At 37.5% G+C, this 20,773-nt stretch overlaps 1 protein-coding gene across 1 annotated transcript in view; it reads right to left on the reverse strand.

Annotated features, from left to right (window-relative positions):
- Positions 1–20,773, reverse strand: part of RNF150 (ring finger protein 150) — a 338,712-nt gene that overhangs the window by 57,368 nt on the left and 260,571 nt on the right. Inside the window, exon 5 of the mRNA XM_051965732.1 lies at positions 7,003–7,099. Within this exon, the coding sequence (XP_051821692.1) occupies positions 7,003–7,099 (97 nt within the window). The remainder of the gene's footprint in view (positions 1–7,002; positions 7,100–20,773) is intronic.

Below are 20,773 nucleotides of genomic sequence, written 5' to 3' on the forward strand. Positions count from 1 at the left end.
ATTGAGGGAAAAGCCACTTTAATATATTACTGGTGGGACTACAAACTAATAAAAAAGATTTGAAAAATAATCTGCAATATGAAAAGAGCTGAAAAACTGATCCTATCTCTGGACCCAGAATTTTTGTTGTTAAGATTCTATGCTCACATCATAAAAAGGGAAATAGGGCCTATTTGCACAAAAATATTCATAGTTTCTGTATTTGTAATAAAAAAATGGAAACAGTCTCTATGCTGAAGAATTGGAAAATAGCTGAATAAATTGTGATCTATTAAATGTAATAGAATATTAGGTAAAAAAAATCAATAAATCTGCTATATACAAGAAACTTTGAAAGAGCAATCAGAGGTGGTTCAGAGTGAAAGCAGCAGAATCAGAATGGTATTACACACTGATTCTGATAATAAATTAAAACAAAAGACTTTTTTTTTTAAGTAGGAAGAAACAAAAGACCAAAGGTCTTTAGAAGAGCTGGAAGGGGAGGCAAAAGAAAAAAAAACATAAAATTTACTTGTTATTTGTCAATTATTTTCATTCTGCCTTCTTAAAGGCTGGGCTGGGGGGGGGGAACATCCTCCATCTTTGCCTCCCTGTTTTTTTGTTCATCTGTCTTTTTTTTCTGCTTAATGAAGATTCAGTTTAATTTCCTAAAGTGGAAGTCTGTTGTTACTGTGCACAGATGGGATATATAGCAATGTTCTACCAAGTGTTCAGGGTACACTACATTTATAGGAAAAAACAAATCTGGAAGAAAAGTTCACATAAAGCAGATGCTTTCTTTTTCTGGAGAAATTCCTGCATTTATCTCCTCAGGTATAACTATCTCAACATAATAAAAAATACTTATAATGAAGTTTAACATGCTATCTCAAAGGGAGAAGCAGCATATTAGAGGAAAATGGGTATTGGACTTGCAGTCAAAGATCTGGTTTGTTTTAATGTTTTATTTTTTCAAATTACATCTAACAACATTTAACATTAAAATTTAACATTCTTTTTGAAAATTTTATGTTTTAAGTTCTTTCCCTCCCTCTCCTTCCCCCTCATTGAGAAGGCCATCAATTTGATATAGCTTATATAGGCAGCCATGGAAAACATTTTTCCATATTAGCCATATTATAAAAAGAAACAGACAAAAAAAACCCTCAAGAAAAATAAAATTAAACAAACAAACAAACAATCCTTCAATTTGCATTCAGTTTCCACCAGTTCTTTCTCTATGGATGGATAGCATTTTTCATCACTAAGTCTTTTGGAATTATTTTGGATCAGTGTCTTGCTGAGAATGACTAAGGCATTTACATTGATTGTAAAAAATTGCTGTTACTTTGTACAATGTTCTCCTGGTTCTGTTCATTTTCCTTTGCATCTGTTCATATAAGTCTTGCTAGGTTTTTCTGAGAGCATCCATCACAAGCATATATCACAATCAGTTTCTAATTCTTTGCCATCACTAAAAGAAGTACTGTAAATATTTTTGTCCTTTCCTTTTTGTTTTTTTGATCTCTTTGGGATACAGACTGAGTGGTATTGCTCTGTCAATATGCCCTTTGGGCAAAGTTAAAATTGTTCTACAGAATGGTTGTTCATTTACTAAATGTCACAGAGTAGGAATACAAAGACCAAACAATACTCACTGCCCTCAAGGACCTCATTGGATGAAAAAACCCAAAGTGTACGTGTATGTAAATACAAAGTAATTTCTGGAGTAGGGAGCATTTCTGTCTCTCTGTCTCTCTCTGTCTCTGTCTCTCTCTGTCTCTCTCTCTCTCTTCCCCTCCCCTCATCTCTGTCTCTCTCCTTGTTGAGGCAATTAGAATTAAGTGACTCCCCAGAGTCACACATCTAGTAAGTGTGTGAGGTGGGATTTGAACTTGGTTCCTCTCTGTAAAGCTATTGCTCTATCCACTGTACCACCTAGCTGCCCTGAAACTATAGATTCTCAGGGATGAAAGTGAGTTGTGAGTATATGCCAGCCTTGGGGGACTGCTTATATAAAGGCATGAAGACAGAAGGTAGAATATCATGTAAAAGAAATATCAAATTTGTCACTACAGAGGAGATGAAGGGAGACATTTATAAAAAACCTTGAAAGGTAGGCAGTTGTTGTTTTGCTCAGTAATTTCAACTGAGCCCAACTCTTCCTGACCATATTTGGGGCTATTGTTTTTTCAAAGATACTAGAGTAGTTTGCCATTTCCATCTCCAGTTCATTTTACAGATGAGGCAAACAGGGTTAAATGACTTGGGTCATACAACTAATAAATATGATGCTAGATTTAAACTCAGGAAGATGAGTCTTTCTGACTCGAGGTCCAGCATGCTATCTACTGAGCCACCCAGCTGTCTTACTAAAAAGTAGATAGACTGAAGTTCAATTATTAAATGTTTTGAATGAATTTGTTTTTTAATTCTAGAGGCAAAAGGGAACTACTGGAGATATTTCAGGAGAGGAGTAATATGGTAAAAAGAATGCCTTAAGTTTATGGGTAACTATGTGAAATGAATTAATGAGGGGAAAGACTTGAAGCAACAGTATAGTGGTGATGAGGGCTTGATGTATGGAAATGGTTACATGAGTGATGTAGAAAGGGATTCATTTGATGGGCATCATGGAGGTAGAATTTGATAAAACTTTGCATCTGACCAGATATCTCTAGTGAGGAAGGGAAAGTTAAGTTTGGTTCTATAATTGTGCACCTAGCAAGGGTGCCTGCAAAGATGATGCCCTCAAAAGAACCAGGGAAGTGAGGGAAAAATGTATATTTTTTAGGGGGCAGAAAAGGTAACAGATTCTATTTTGAGTATATTAAGTTTCCATCTATGATTCTCTACCTCCAAATACTGGAGAAAATTCAAGAGTAACATGGATTATTTTTCAGTATCCTCCAAAATGGATGCTTTGGGAAAGCATAGCAGTTACCCAAGATGTAAGCAGGAGAAATCAGAGATGCTTCACTTTTCTGAGACTGTTCTGTTTTCACTTGTGTATATCGATAGAGCTTATTGGTTAATCATTGTGCTAGAAAAAGGGAGTGACATCACTTAATAATTCTGGTGTTACTATTCTACAATAAGGACATGGCCATTATTCACATAATTCTAAATAAAATTTAGTTCAAATCTGGCAAATATACTGAACCATGACTGGGATCTCTGAGCCTTCACTACTTCAGTCATCATACTTGAAAGTTTCAGAAATAATCTCAAATAAAACTATTTAAAATAGTTATTCATTATTTAAAATGTTATTTAAAATAATGAATAGATAAATTCATTTTATTTTCACATATACTTCAGAAAGGTCTCTGGAAGCTTATAGGATGGGTAGAGAAAAATATTAACTAGATCAAGAAGTTAAATATTAGTAACTCTGGTGTTTCTGATCATAATCTGATAGGGGAGTTTTAGAGATTTTTTAAATTATGAATGATGATGGAAGCAATGAAAATTTTCATATCTATGGTACTTGAAAGTTTATTAGGCACCTTTTTCCTAATTTGTGGGCAAATATGATGCAGGAAGCTTTGAAAAGATAGATTGCCGACAAGAAAAACCACTCCAATGGATTGTATTCAATGGATCTTTGATTTGAAAGGGAACTCAAGAACCCAGGTTGTCTGAATCACACCTGAACAAGAATCCCCTCCATGGTGTCCCCAAGGAATGAACTCCATTATTCAAAAGGAAACATACTACTTTCCATGGCCACTTTTGAACGACTTAGTCATTAACAAATTTTTCAATTTGTCTCGTTGTACCTTTCAGTTACTGCTCCTACTCCTGATCTCAAGCCAAGCAGAAAAACTGTAATCCCTTTTCCATGAGATGACTCTAAATACTTGAAGAAAGCTATTACACTATCAAATAAATGTCTTCATTCAGTTTTGAAGTGCTGCAAAGATTTTGGAGCCAAATCTCTCTCTCTCTCTCTCTCTCTCTCTCTCTCTCTCTCTCTCTCTCTCTCTTTCTCTCTCTCTCTCTCTCTTCTCTCTCTCTCTCTCTCTCTCTCACTCCCTCCCTTCAACCAATTTCCATTCTCTCTCTCTCTCTCTCTCTCTCTCTCTCTCTCTCTCTCTCTCCCTATCTATCTTTCTTCTGTTTCTGTCAGTTTCTCTCTCCTTCCCCTCTTCCCCCTCTCTTCCTTCTTTCTCATTCTCTCTATTCCCCTATTTATCCTCTTTGTCTGTCCATTTCCCCCTCTCTCCTTCCTCCTCCTTATCTCTCCTCTGTCTTTGTCTATCTTTCTCTCTTTCCTCTTCCCTCCTTCTCTTTCTTTACTACTTTGTCATTCCCTTTCTTTTTCTGTCCCTTTCTCTCCTCTGTCTGTCTGTCTGATTCACCTTCCTTCCTTCTCTCTCCTCTCATTTTTTGTGTCTCTCTTCTCCCCTCCTCTCTTCATTCCCTGTCTCTCTCTCTTCCCTCATTCTCATTTCTCATCTATCTGCCTCTTTCTCTTCTCTCCTTCTCTTTTTCTTTCCCTTTCTGTCCCCCTAGCTCTTCTCTGTCTCTCTGTCTATCCAATTCCTCACCATTCCCTTGCTCCTCCACCTTCCTCACATCTCTTGAGACACAGCTTGATATCATGGATAGAGCAATAGACTCCAGATCAGGACAATCTGAATTCATACCTCCACTCTGATATTCACTAACAATGTAATCCTGGACAAGTCATTTACTCTATCTGTGCCTCAGTTTCCTCATCTGTAAACGGAAAGGATTGAGTTCTAAAAGCTCTCCTGGCTCTAAATCTATAATCCTTTGTAAAAAGCACTTAGTATAGTGCCTGGCACAACGTAGGTGCTAGATCAATGCTTATTTCCTCCTTCAGTGTTTTCTGTTTCTCTATACACATAAACACAAACACATATAATAGAGCCTTCTGAATTTGTAATTTCATGCTTGTAGGGAATGACTAATGTGGAAACAACATCCTCAGAGGCAGATCAACGACTCATCCATGACCCAATCTTACAAGTTTCCCTGGGTCTTTGAGAAGACAGATTACTTATACAGGGTCAAAAAACCAATTTATATTGGAAGTAGGAATTTAACCCAGATCTCCTTGATTGGAAGACCAATCTCTTCCCAGGACACAATATCTCTCCCATATCTAATGTTGCTGTTGTCATTCAATTGTGTCCAACTCTTTGTGACCTCATGGGCCATATGGTCCATGGGTTTTGGGTTTTTTTAGTGAAGATACTTCAGTGATTTGCCATTTCCTTTTCCATTGAATTAAGGCAAAGATAGGTTAAATTACTTGCTCAGGATCATAGAGCTACAAATATCTGAGGCTGGATGTGAACTCAGGCTTTCTTGACTCCAAGCTCAGTGCTCTATCCACCAGTTGCCTCCACAAGAAAATGCACATACATATTTTTTATATGGAAACTAGATATGGTCTTAATATAAGCAGAGGAAATTCTTGATGCACTGAGTTCTAAGGGTGGTTTTCTAAGGCGGGTTATAGCCTGGGTTTTGAGCTATATTTTTTACCCATAATGGATTTTCCTCATGCCGACTCATATTTACAGCCACAGACGGACGATTTAGTGGTCTGCTTCTCCACTGCCTGTCCAGCCCGGTATTCACACAAGCTGATTTGTGTTGTGTGCATAAACCATCGAGATCGGCACACAGCTGGCATGAAGGCAGCTGGGACACGGGAAGAAAAGACTGGCTAAATGCATGTCATTACAATCTATCACTGCCCTTCGAGGCGCCCCTTCTCCTGCTGTACTAATGTGAAAGCAGGAAGAGAATCAGAGTTAGCGTGATTTCTCCCTTTCAGTGATGATTCCCATCAGAGTTCCTATTCCATTAACACCGGGCGATGGTTCATCTTTTTTTATTTTGCTGTCATTATTGGCAATGAAGGGGAGGAGGGTTAAGACTGGGGTGAAAAGGGGAAAATTGGTATCTGGGACTCCCGTCCTCACTATGGGCTGGTTTTTCTTCCAACACCATCTTTTGTTTAACTGTACTTTTTCTCGCCCAACCAGGGGATCGGGGAGTTTGGCCCGCTGCCTGCCCTCATCTGTTCAGGAAAAATGTACATATAACAGCTGGTGGCTCACTAGCCACCATTGTTTGTGGGCTAAACTTGACAAGGTCCTGGAAATGTCTTTTTTTCTCAGCTTGAAGCCAGCTGGCTGGAGTCTCCACACTGGGGGAGACGCTGAACTTTTTATGGCTATTTGGAACTGAGGGAGGCTTAGTCTGATGGCAGAATGGAAACCAGGTCCTGCCTCCACAATCCTGGACACAGAAGAATCCACGCGCAGATCTTTTTTTAACAGCTAAATAGAATCTGAGCCTTTCTCTCTCATCACTGCCATGATCCCTCAAGGTGTTATAAAGTTTGCTCACCGACTCCTAAAGTGGCTCAGAGGCTGGCGTTCAGATTGGGCCCAGAGGATGAAGTGACATTAAAAAAAAAAAGCAGTTGAAATCATTTCCCATTGGTGTTGTGCAGGTGATAGAAATACAACAGATGTATTCTATCAGTGAACTTGAACCCATGTTTTTTTCACTTTTGGAAACACTCACCACTCATGCAAATCATAACCAGAATAGGACTCAGAAAGTAAGCTTCAGAGTGAGATTTGAATCCAGGTATTCCAAACTTCAGGTTCAAAATTTTTTTTTAATTCTTCCCACTTTCTGTCTGTCTCATCATTAACAAGGAAAAGAGAAGGCTAGTTGCATAAATAGCATCTTAACACTGAGAAAGGATGATCCAAAATGAAAAAGGGGGTGGGAAAATCTCTAGGGGCTCATAATGAGGAGAAAATGAGAAGAAAGATACCTCCAGACATACAAGCTCATATGGAATTAACACAAATGGTGTCTGTCACTCCCGTGACATTCCTCTCTTGGGGACCACTACAATAGAAGCAGGGAACAATTTATGTTACTTTTCTCCTTTGTGTTCATGAGCAGTTAGAAAAAAAAGGGAGGATATTGGTTTCAGGAGTGGGGACGGGGCACATTGCTTACCGGGATGCCTAGGGCCTTAAGGATGTTCATCTTGCACATGGGACAGGTTCGATGGTCTAGCAGCCATGGGTCTACGCAGGACTTATGGAAAAGATGTCTGCAAAGAGAGTCATAGAATTTTAGCACCGGACATCATTTAGCCTTCCCACTTCCCCTATTTTACAATGAGCCCGTCACCTTCTTGCTGAATCTAGTGTGCCTTTTAGACAGCTAGTGGGTGCCATAATGCAGAGTGCTGGGTCTGGAGTCAGGAAAACTCTTCTTCATGAGTTCAAAACCAGCCTCAGACACTTCCTAGCTGGGTGATCCTGGGCAAACTGAGGGGCACATTCCAGACCTGGAGTCAGGAAGACTCATCTTCATGAGTTCAAATCTGGCCTCAGACACTACCAGGTGTGATCCTGAGCAAGTCACTTTGGGTTCTATTTTCCTCAGTTTCTTTTTTTTTTTAAATGGATTTGGAGAAAGAAATGGCCAACTACTGTAGTATCTGCCAAGAAAACTCCAAATGGAGTCATGAAGTTGGACATGACTAAACTGAACAATAGTGGGTTATTATTTTTTTAATGATACCAGGAATATGTTTAACAATCTTATTTTTCCTGGTTCAAGAGAGAGAGAAAGAGAGAGAGAGAGAGAGAGAGAGAGAGAGAGAGAGAAAGAGAGAGAGAGAGAAAGAAAGAGAGAGAGAGAGAGAGAGAGGAGTTTGAGTGACTGAAAATATCTTCAGCTTTGTCTACTAAATTTTAAAAATGTGGGGCACATGGAAACAAGGAGGCTTCTCCTTTGCTCCACCATGACAGGAACATGACAGCTTCGTAACATTAATAGGTAGAATGTTATTAGTGGACAAAAGTACAAAGATAAGTATACAGAATGCCTTTCTATTCCTTATTCTGGATATAGCAGAAAGAAAGCTGGATTTATACACAGAAGACTAAATCTATGTTCTGTGATTTATCATTTCTATCATTTGGGGCAAACCATTTTGATTTCTTCCAGCCTTAACTCATTTTCCAATCTATAGAACAGAACTACATACCTTCTTGGGCTATTTTGGGGATTAAGTGAAATAATTTATATAAAGTGCTTTGTAAATTGCAAAGTTCTAGGTTATTATTATTATTACTTTCAAATAAGACAGATGCCTCTGCCATAGCCTCAACTGAACAAAAAAAATGCTAAATTCATATGTGATACTATCAAGATGCTATGAAGGATCAAAGAAGGGAGACTGCTTTTGGTTGGGATATCAGAGAAGGTTTCATGAAGGAGGAGACATCCAGGCTGGACCTTAAAAGATAGGCAGAATTTCAAAAGGCTAAATTGCAGAAGAGTGTTTTCCAGATGCAAAGAACTATGGCAGCAATGACATAGAAGTAGGAATGCTCAGAATTTATTTAAAGAACATCCAGGAACAAAGTCTGGTGGAATCAGAGAATAGGAAAGGGAAAGTATGAGATAGAGTAAGTTGGAATCAGGTTGTAGAGGGGCTTGAATGCCAGAATAAAAAGATTGGTCTCTACTCAGTAGTCACAGAGGAAAGGGAGTGATTTATCTGGCTAAAAAACATAGACTAGAGTGGGAAAATAGGGGGTCTGGTGGCAGGTTGATTGACTGGATGACTAATCTGATAACCCAAGTGAGATTTAATAGTGGCCTGAATGAGGGTCATGATTATGGTAATGGAGGGGACAAATAAAAGAGCTACTGCAAAAGTAGAATCCATAGGCTTGCTAAACAACTGCTGGTTAAAAGTTAGGAACAGGAGAGGTCAAAGAAGGCTTTGAGATTTCAAGCCTGAATGGCTGAAAAAAATAAGCAATTATTAATAGAATTAGTAAAGTCAGGGAGAGTAACAATTTTTTTTTGGGGGGGAAGAAGAGTGGAATTATGATCTCTGATTTTAGTCAATCTCTTCAATCCAATCCAGGTAACATTTATCAAGCACCAGCTTAAGTTTTTATTAAGTATGTAGTTAGGCACTGAGCTAATGACAAGGAATATAAAGGGAAAAAAGGGGGGAAGGGAATGATTCCTGCCCTCAAGAAACTTACATTCTAATTAAAAGATATCATAAAAGCAAATAAGTACATATACAGTAATTTTAAGAGGGAGAGAATGATAACATATTTCTATTACCTTCTTATTTCTGTTGCCTCTTAATTCTAGTAGTTATTTTCTATTTAGACTGAATAGCTTTGTTTTTTTTAATTGTTATTTTTATGTTATTTCCCACTTTGATTGTAAACTCTCTGAAGGCAGGGACTGCCTCTTGTCTCTTTGAATTCTCAGAACTTAGCACAGTTTCTGGCATATCATATAATGCCTAGCTTAATAAGTGTTGATTGATTAATTGATTGCTAACTTAGGACTAGGGGCTGGGACATCGTATGCTATCCAAGATGCTAGCAAGATATTTAGGTCCATGTCCAGCAGGCAGTTAGAAACATCACGTGGAGTTTAAGAGAGAGGACTCAGGATCTGGAAGTTATCTGTATTAGAGGTGATTACTGGATAACATGCAAACTTTTATCCCTTGCTTGCTGGACTACTGCAGTTGCCTTCTAAATGATCTCCCTGCTTCTGGTCTTTCCCCATCCATCTTGCACAATATATCAGCAGATGAGACTTCCTAAAGCTTGATTTGGGGTTAATCCCCTGCTTTAACATCCTTGAATGGGGTCCTCGCTGCCTACTGAGTCAAATCCCATCAATGTAACTGTGTGTACATTGTCTTAACTTTATATCATTTTCAGGAAAAGCATAGGAAGTCATTGCATCAAAAGAAAATGAGGAGATAAGGAAGGTCAAAAGGAGGACTGAAAAGATAAAACACAATTATTCTAGTGTGCTGGAGCTAGCAGGAACTCTACAAGTATTAAATTTTCAGCAAGAGCATCTATCTGATAAACCTCAAAAACCAGTAAATACTACAAATTAGGGTTTGATTTATCATACTGTTGATTGTCTAGGCTTTAGAAAGTGATGAGGAAAATGTTTATAATGTAGAATAAACTAAAAATAAACTAAAAATGCATTTCTTTCCCCTTCCAATGACCTTCCCCTAGAGAGCCATTTCTTAAAAATTTATCATCACATCTATGCTTGTTTTTAACATACACTGAGTATCAATAAGGTAGGATCAAAGGACTGAAAGCTAGAAAAGGAAGAAGAGATGACCTAGTTTACAGGTAACAAGTGTCACAGAGGTGGTAAATGTCACATAAGTGACACACAGGAGTTAAGGGGCAGAGCCTGGATTCTAATAGTGACTCCTCTGACTCCTGATACAGGGCTTTTCCTAGTACTCATAGATCTTTATATAGTATTTGTTGTACACTTCATAAAATCTGATAATCTTAGAATCTTTTTATGTTGGGCTTCAATCTAGATTCCTTACCCTGCCCCAAATAGAGAAGCAAAATTCAACAAGAGCAGACGGATGAATACAAAAAGAAAACCAGGAGGGAAGGGCTGGAAGAAGAAGCCAATCAACCAATAAGAAATCTTTGTTAAGCATCCATTGTGTCTGGCACAGTGTTAGGTCCTGAGATACAAATACAAATCTCTTGGAGGATAGTGTCTTTGCATTTCCTTCTCTCTTTGTATAGTTTTTGGCACAAGTCATCAGCAGTAAACATTGTTAGCAGGCACTTTGACAAATAGTCATATGAACAACTAGATACATCATTGTGTTCTGTGAGAAGAGAGGAAATGGCCATAAGCTGCAATGAGAAATGGACTCTTAAACATAGGAAAGTCAGTATTCCTAGGGAATACTGATTAAGGGAAACTAAGGGCCAATGAAGTTCTTTTTCTTGGGGGAAGAGAGTGTCCAGAACTGTGATTTTATCAGTGTGAAGAAACACTCTCCCATCATGAAGATGAAGAATTTATCTAATTTGTGGACCTAGAAGAATTGCCAGAGAGAATAAGGGTTTAAGTGACTTGCCATCCATGATTTTTGTTTGTTGTTCATTCTTTTTATCAGACTTGATATGGGGGTTTCTTGGTAAAGACATTTTATAGATGAGGAGACTGTGTGGATACCTAATTGGTTTAAAACTCTCCCCCCCCTTCTCCTCTATCCCCAGGTACTGAAGCTCTGATCTCCTCACCTATACTTTCTTATGTGATATTCTTTTTCTTTTTCACAATATTTCTCTCCTCTTCTCTCCCCCATCCTTCTTTCCAACATTGCAAAATGGAGGGAGGATATTTGTTTTCCAGTCTCCCTGACTTGTCCATATCTGCCGTCTTCTGTCTCCATTAGAAACCTTGTTACCAGAGCTGAAAGGAGAACTCCATTCTTCCTTTGGCACTGGCTCACACTGCTCCCTCTCCCTAAGGCAACACAACTAATAACGTGTGGGAGTCACACTGGCGCCTACAGAGAACAACACCAATGCAGCCTTTCCTAACTGGAATACTCTGAGTCTACATTAAGCTGGTAATCCCCTTTAGAGCTCCTTAAACAATTTACCTGGCATGGCGTTCTATGAGCATGAGGGAATTTATTATTAACAAGCAAGGAAAACCTTTTCATCGTGTCTCTGGGTTGGATTACAACCACTCTTCATGATCCTCTTGGAAATGAAAAAGTTGTATTTGGAACTACCTAATGTACTTCCAATGCATCTGTTGTCACACTGACGATGCTTCTCTTCAATGAATTTAAAAATTCACAGCAACTGGAAAGGACCTTCCAGGTCTTTTAAGACAGCCCCCCACCCTCAAAAGAAAGCTAATAGAACAGAGGCAAAAAGAAGGGATGTGATTGGCCCAAGATCAGAAAGATTGAAAGTGGAAAAGCCTCCTTTGATCCCAGTTTTTGGGATTTCAAATTCAGTTTACTTTTTATGATACTATGTTGCCTCCTAAGCTCCATTCTCAGAGCTGAATCCAAACATGATATGTCAATGAGGTTCTGTTCCCTTGAACATGCACTTGGATAAGAGATCAAGACCAAAAAAAAAAAAAAAGAAGTTTGTTTGGGGTGCATTCAACTGACCCAGAATGCTAAAATTAAACTATCAAATTCAATTCAATTCAATCTGACAAACATCCATTAAGTGCCTTCCATGGACAGGGTATTGCAGGTAAAAATAAAGAAATGAGATTGTATTCAAGGAACTTACTCTATCCTAGGACAAGGGGTGGATGGACACCTAAGGATTTTAGAAGGAAAATTGACAAGGTGATCAAGGAAGGCTTCATGAGTAAGTAGCAATTCAGCTCAGTCCTGAAGCAAGATAAGATATGGGAGGGATACAATGAGGAAGGAATTCATTCCAGTCAAGAATTATAATTTGGGTTTCAGGATGCTAGTTTAATTGGCAATAGAATTCATGATAGAAAATAGAATAATAATAACTAATATTTATTCAGTACTTTAAAGTTTGAAATATGCTTTATATACATTATCTTTCTTCCCTTCCTCCCTCCCTCCTTTCCTCTGGCTCTCCCTCCCTTCTTTCCTTCCTTCCTCTCTTCCTCTTTTCTTTCCTTCCTTCCTTCCTCCCTTCCTTCTTCCCTTTCTTCCTTCCTGTTTTCCTTCCTGCCTCCCTCCCTTCTTCCATCTATTCCTTCCTTCCTTCCTTCCATTCTTCCCTCTTTTCTTTTTTTCTCCCCTTTCTCCCTTCTTTAAGGATTTCAAAAATTTTAAAATGGTTTTACTGGTACCTTATATAATAAAAACCAAGTGATATAGTCAGGTAGGAGATGGATAATGACATTCTCTTTTTGGCCTTATTTTGATATAGTCTTTCTTTCTTCCTGTTCTAATTTCATAGGAAATTAAAAATTCTGGAATTTAGAAGTCAGTAAACTTTAAAACCAAGATCTCTTGGAAATTTGCTGGGAGATTATCTTCTGTAAGAAGAATGCCTATGTAACTAGCTACTAGAAATTAACTGGGTAGCCACACAGACCTTTTAGCCCTAGACAGAAAGAGAAAGGCTGAGAAATCGTTGATAGAGACTCTAACCTCAGGGACCTAGGAAACATTAAAGATTAGATTTAATTCTAAAAGGACCAAGTAGTTGGGAGTGACTCTGCCCTGAGATATTTTCATGTGGAGCAAAGAGTCCCTTTAAGAAAGTCCAATTTCCAGCAAGGCTTGGTCTGAGAAACAGACCAGGGCCATTTTCTGGTAATCAGTCCCTTCAAACTTAATTCCTGTTTTTGAATCATAATTTCTGGTAATGAAACTTGCATTATCTGTGTGTGATGGGAGATGCTCCCAAGTCTGTTTGTCCATTCTTCCTCCCCTCCTTCCCTCAAATATCTTAATACACTTTTTTATACAATAATCTCTTTCCAGCTACCCTTCCTTCCACTCCATCCATTATATTAACGTCCCTTATTACAGAAGAGCTAAAAAGTCAAATTTTCTGATATAGGAGCCAAAACTAAATACATAATAGTGCCTTTACAGGAGGCTCATAAGATTCTACATCCCTAAAGTCACCCCACTGCTATGCTGATTTACTTCTCCAAGAAGTAAATATATGTTTGTCACAGTGAGATTGATTTGAAAAGGACTTCCCAATGATTTTGATCAGCAGTGAAGCATTTCCTAGAGTTCATAAAATTCAGAGCTGCCGGGGTCCTCAGAAGTCATCTAGCACAGCCCCTTCATCTTATAGGAAAGGGACCTATGACTTGGTGAGATGAAATCACACAGTAACAAATAACATAACCTGAAAGAACTTCCTTCTTGGGGGTCATTTGCTATTGGGAAAAAGCATGACCAATTTGGAAGGTGCTAGCTGAAGTGGACATAACAGATAAATCCTCCAAGACATTAAATGGCGTAAACATTAAATGACCCGTACCCTCAGTTCTTTATTTCTATAAACATTACTGTTTGAAAAATAATCTTGCCGTTTTAAAGAGAGGCATTCTCTAGTCAGAATGGCAGAGGGGGAGATAATAATAACTAGTCAATGATACCAAGTCCTAAGCGTAAAGGGCAGTACACAGAATGGAGGTAGTTTTAGTCTCTACCCAGGAGACATAAGATTGAATCACCGTCACTGATTATCTTTGATAGGGGGATTCAATGAAGACCTGAATGGAATCTGAATGGCTAGGTTCTTGAAAAATACTAGGAAAACCATTTCTATTTCATATATTTCAACTTTGCTTTTCCCCTATTACTATTCCTATGAATGAGAGAATTAGAAGCCATCATTTTAGTGCACCCTGGGATTGCCCTAAATCCTCAGCTGTTCAATGCTAAGCCAAAAGCACACCAGCCAGATTAATCTTATCTTATTTGTTTTTCTATTTCAGTTTTCCCTTTCTCTTCATTCACTCCTCCTTCTCTCCCACTCTAATATGATAGAGAGATCTCACCTTAGAACACCAACTGTAATTTTTCATAATATAATGATTCTCTGTTCATTTTCATAACTTTTCAGCATGAGAATATTTCTTTTAAAAATATATCTTTTTTTCCAAACATCAAAAATCTGCCTTCTACATATAACCTTCTATAACACTACACTCATTTTCTTTAATATTTTTAAATATATTTTTTAAAAATGTATGTTTTATATAGTATGTGTGTATGTGTGAACATGTGCATATGTATACATATAGCTATATTATTTACATGTGTATATATGTAGAAATGATATGTATGCACATATATGTGTAATGTATGTGTATATTTAGATATAATAGATACAATATATTTGAATATATGTTTGAATGTACATATATTTATATGTATATATATGTATATGATATATGCATTGTATACATACTTTTATATGCATATGTTTCCAATCATCAAAAAACTCTGCCATCTTTTATCTTTTCTCTAAGCTAGATAGTAGTGGATAGAGTGCTGGGCTTGGCAGTCAGGGATACCCGAGTTAAAATCTGGTTTCAGACATTTACTAGCTATATAACCCTGGATGACTCATCTGACCTCTGTCTCAGTTTACTTAACTGTAAAATAAGGATAATTACAGCACTTAACTTCAAAGACGATAGAAGAAACGAAACATTTGTTGAGTGCTTAATACAGTGCTAGCACATAGTAGTCACTTAATAAATACTTGTTTCCTTCCTTCCTTCTTACTCTACTCCTTCAAATTAAAATCAAAGAAAAACTAGGGGCCTGTTGTACACTTGTGTGGCCAAGCAAAATAAATTTCTGCACTGGCCATTACAAATACAAACATACACAATACATATATAAATACAAATATATACAATACACATATAAATAAATATGATAAACACATATAAACAGACATGCATGTCTCTATATATGTTATAAAATATATTTTGTTTAATTATAAAAATATGCAACAGGTCTTTGTTTTTCTTTCATTCTAAATTGAAGGTTGGAGTAGGAAGGAAGGAAACAAGCATTTATACACACATTCATACATATCTTATATAACATATTACATGTTTTATGTTCTCACACATACATACATACATACATATATGGGATGTGTGTGTGTTTATTTTGCACTGAATCCTTCACTTATTCATCATTAGTTCTCTGGAATCATGCTTGATCATTCCACTGATCAGAGTTTCTAATTCTTTCATTGGTCTTTACAATATTGTTGCCATATAAGATGGGAATTTTTTTTTTTAAATTAACTATGCCAACATTATCAAGATTTTAAAAATATAGAATCTTCCACCTTGTTTGGCGAAACATACAGATCATGTTGGTTTCCCCCATCCTCGCCTTGGTGAGTAATGTAGTGGGGAAGGTGATGCACAATGTTTCTGGACCAAAAGATCCAATTATCCAGCTCCTTCCTGGGTAATAACAATTACAGTTGGCATTTATGCAGCTCTTTAAGGTCTACAAGTGCTCTGCAAATATGAACTCAAAATATCAGAAATCAAATATCAAAATATCCTCAAAATAATCTTGAGAAGCTTAAGGGAGAATAATCTAATTAAGAGAGAGAGTGATGTGTGTTCATTTATGAAGAAACTTAAAAGTCAGTTAAGTGTTCTTACGGAAAGAAAGAAATAGTGATCTTAGAGTGAGACAGATAGGAATTCAATTCCTGCTTCTGATGCTTATTAGCTGCGTGATACTAAATCTTTCTCAGTCTTAAGTTTCCTCATTTGTAGAATGAGGATAATAATAGCACCTACCTCCCTAGGTTGTTGTTATTCATGAAATAATATGTATAAAGAGCTTTGCAAGCTTCAAAGCACCACAGAAATACTAGCTACTATTAGTATGATATTGGAGTCTTTATTGAGATGCTACTTTAAATTGATTATTGGAATTTCTTACTAATTATTAGAAATTACTAGTCCTGAGAATATGTCAAAGCTCAAGGGCTGTGAATGCAGTTTTGATTTCTTTTCGTTGATACATTTCCCTCTTGGAATTACCTGATAGCTATTTTGTACATATTTTCTACAAGTATCCTGGTATCTCTCTTCTCTGTCTGTCTACACAAACACATACTATACAATGCACACATACCACACAATACACATATATATACATGTGTGGATATGTGTATGTATCATATCTCTTACTCCTCCCCTCCATAGAATGACAGTCCTTTATGTCATTGTACAATCCAACGTCTAAGGTAAAAATACTACAGCACACAGGAACTTAAAAATGTTTATTGAAATAAAATGAATGAGAAGGGACAAAAGGAAGAATCAGGAATTCAGCAATGAATTTGAACTGAAAAAAAAAAAAAAACCTGGGAAAGGAAAAGGGAGCTAGGAAAGGCTTCCTTAGCATGGCTCAACTCATTTTCTATTCAGAACTACACAACACTTTGCTTTTCTAATTACCAAACATTCTCTTTCCTATTCTCCCTCTCCTTTCTAATATTCTACTCTGAACAAACTCCTTTAATAGGTTAAGAGATGAGCTAGTGTTTCAAATTTAGAATCAATGATGAAAGGCCTATAAGGCAGATAAATTAGAATATTTACCTGGGACAGACAGTTCAGGGGAAGAGAGTTGGGTCAGGAATTAAACAGGGTCATAAGACTCGGTGTTGCTGAAAGGAATCCTACAGGCCAGGGTAACTGGCAGTCTGGATTGGACCTAAAAGTTTCTTTAATGACCTCCAACTTCCCATAGTAACAAAGGCACTTCTCAGTGCTAACATTCTACCAGAGTTTTTTTCTGTCAGTGAGACATGGAACACAATTGCCCCAAAATTAAAAAAGAAATATTTCCCAGAGGGCAACGAGAAGCAAATGGAAGAAATGAACAGGTTATAGACAATGGGGAATGTCATCATGATTGCACATATGTATCCTACATCAAATTGTTTATCATTTTAGGGAGGGGGAAGAAGGACAGAGGCAGAAAATTTGGAAATCAAAAATTTTAGAAAATGAATGTTAAAAATTGTCTTTACATCTAATTGGGGAAAAAAAAGAAATTGTACACAAGGAATTAAAAGTAAGTAGACTATATAGTGAGGGTAAGAGATGAGGAGTGGATATTCTAAGTACTCTCCTAGTATTCTCTGGGTATCATGAGAGATGGCTGCCAGCACACTGGGAATAACCCTGGTAGCACACTTATAACAGGATATGGATACCCTGGTCAGCCAGGGTAATGCGATCTGCATTGCTGAAGAGAACTTCCAAGTTTAGGAGTTCTCAGATTAATTTAAATTATTGAAAATAAGATAAGACTTGGAAGGGAACTAAAAGACCATCTGACCTAAGGATTGTTAACACAGGTCCATGGGCAGATTTCAGGGGGTTTAGGAACTTTATGGGGGAAAAATTACACTTATTTTTACTATTAATTAAAATTAGTATTTCTTTCAATTAGGAATCAAAAAATGAGAAACATTTCTCTGATAAGGGGTCCATGGGCTTAACCAGACCACAAAAGGGGGTCTAAGACTCAAAAAAGCTCTTCCTTTATCTAGTCCTCATTTTACAAATGAGACTCAAAGAGATTATTCCAAGAGCCTTCTTAGAATCACCATTAAGGAAATATCTGTTTTATGGCACTAAATGAAGTAAATCAGGCGGAGTGCCATTCCTGCTGAATTCTGCTAAGCTCAGCTCCAGCATGCTTTCTCTATGGTCCCATTAAATGGGCTGTTCCATTTCCTGCCCTTCAGCATTTGCACAGGCTGTGATCCTCATGGTTGGAAAACACTCCTTCCCCACTGCCTCTTAGAAGCCCCAAGCTCGTTCAAAGTTCAATTTAAGTGCTACCTTTTTTGTAAGCTTTTTCTATCTCCACCTGATTCCTACCCCATTCTCCTCCAGGGGATTACCTAATTTCTATTTTGCATCTAGTTTGTACTTATTTCTATGTGTATATTTTTAAGAGAATTAGCTTCTGGAAAGCAAGTACTGTATTATTTTTGTCTTTGTATTCCTAGCACCTAGCACGCTGCCTTAAATGATTATTGACTGATGGCTAATAGGGACCTTGGTGCTAATGGAATTGGTCTGGTCTTTGTGTTGTCTACCTCCATCTATTTGAATTTATGTAAACATGAGGAATAAAAGGTGCAGGCTCAGTGACAGGATACTAGATATTAATTTTCACATAAATATTTAATTTGTTCAGGTAAGTCGGCTTCTGGGACGGTGGCTATAAAGATTGTGTCCGGATCTTGCCCTAATAAGTAAGACTGGAGTGTTGGGCAGGCTTGCTCCTTTAACCCTCACTGGCCCTCACCTGGGCACACTGGGCTCCCAGTTTTTTAGGGAAGATCTGTTCCTTGAACTGGATGCTGCCCATCTGCCACAGGAATATGCATTTGAATAAGCTATTCCTCATGCTTAAAATGTATTCCCTTTTCATCTCAGAATCCTTTTTCTTCAAGTCTTCACTCAAAATGGCACCTTCTTGGTAAAGTCATGTGAGATGTCCCCTTTCCTTACCCACTCCCCTCTCTCAATTTTCTTTTCATTATAGAAGTCCACAGATGACTGTAAGCTCCTTAATGACAGGAACTGTTTTATTTGGCAACCAGGAAAGGGGACAGTGGACAGAGAACTGGTCCCTGAAATCAGGAGGACCTGAATTCAAATTTGGCCTCAGACATTAAATATATAATTTTGGTTAATTCAGTTTCCTCTTCTGTAAAATAGGGATAATAATAGCACCTACCTCTCAGGATTGTTGTGAGGAGGAAACAAGATAATAATAATGAAAGGCTTAGCACAATGGAATACAGTAAATGTTGTATAAAGATTAGCTGTTATTATTATTATTACTTGTTATTATATTTTCTCTGAATCAAAAGTGGTTTGCATAAAAATGCACCTGGTGAATTTATTGAATTTCAAGTGCAATCATCAGTACATTTCAAGTACAAATAGATCCATCCTGTACCACAACTCAGCTAGCTCCAAAATATTCTCTTGGATTTGGAAATCTTGTATTACTATATTTTTCTTTAGTCAACTCTTAGGATCTAATGCTGGAAGGGACCTGGGAGGCCATCTGGTACAGCCTTTTCATTTCATAGATAAAGAAACTGAGGTTGAGGTTAAAATGGCTTTGTCCAGTGATTCCCAAGCAGGAAATATCAGAGTCAGTGTTACAAGCCAGATCACTGGATCACATAGACATTGTTCTTCCCACTAAACCATGATGTTTCTCTGGGCTTTGGGAATAGCTGTAAAGAAAGCTTAACTTAAAAAAGTGAGGATACTTCATCAGCTGACATCAAGATCAATTCACCTTTCTTGTATTCTAGAGAAAATGAATGAACCTAATGATCCAGTCACATTGCTTTTTCTTATATAAGCATTCCAGCTCCCAACTCTGTCTGAAATATTCTCCCTTCAACTCCTCCTAATAACTTCTCTGCTTTTCTTTAAGGCTCAGCTCAAATACTACCTTTGGGAAAGACAGGCAGCCTTTCCTGGTCTCTCTCCCTCCCCTATGACCTTCCAAGCATATGCAAATGTTTTACATGTAGATATTAATTTGCATGATCCCATTGGAGCTTGTTAGGTGCAGGGACATGGGTTTTGCCTTTATTTGTATCCTCAGCACTTGGGACAGTACCCAATCCATTTTGTTGTTTTTCAGTCATTTCCGACTCTTTGTGACCCCATTTGGAGTTTACTACACAAGAATACTGGAGTGGTTTTCATTTACTTTTGCAGCTCATTTTACAGATGATGAAACTGAAGTGGAATTAAATAACTTTCCCAGAGTCATACAGCTAGTAAAGCATCTGAGAACAGAACTGAACACAGACCTTCCTGACTTCCAAGCCTAACACTCCATCCCCCAAATCACAGTTGTTCACCCAATGTATGGTAATCACTCAATAAATACTTATTGAATAACTGTCATTTATTAAGGACATACCATGTGTTAGATACTGTATTAACCCAGGGAATAAAAATGTATGAGAAAACAGTTCTTGCAAGAAACATATATTTTAATAGAAGATGATATACACACAGGAATGGTGGTAGCCAGAGAGGGTTATTTAGGTCTGGGGCACTGAAGGCTGTCTGAATACAGAGACAAAGAAGTAGATGAATACTTTTTTTTTTTTTTTTTTTTTGCCCAGGAGCAATGAGAGAGCTGATGTGATTAAGGTCCCAGAAGTGAAGTTGGGGCGGTGTCCAGGGTCCTGAGGTTAGTAAGAGAATGGCTTGGGAGTAAAGAAACCCATGATCCTTTGGGATAAAAGTTTCAAAGGAAAATAATCTGCACTTTCTTTTCCCTATTTTGTCCAACTTCTTTAGGCTCAAATAGAGGGAGATTGTGTCCTTAAAATCCAACACTGGTCTAATTATATCA

Source organism: Antechinus flavipes, chromosome 6, assembly GCF_016432865.1.
Source record: "Antechinus flavipes isolate AdamAnt ecotype Samford, QLD, Australia chromosome 6, AdamAnt_v2, whole genome shotgun sequence".
NCBI classification, from domain to species: Eukaryota; Metazoa; Chordata; class Mammalia; order Dasyuromorphia; family Dasyuridae; genus Antechinus; species Antechinus flavipes.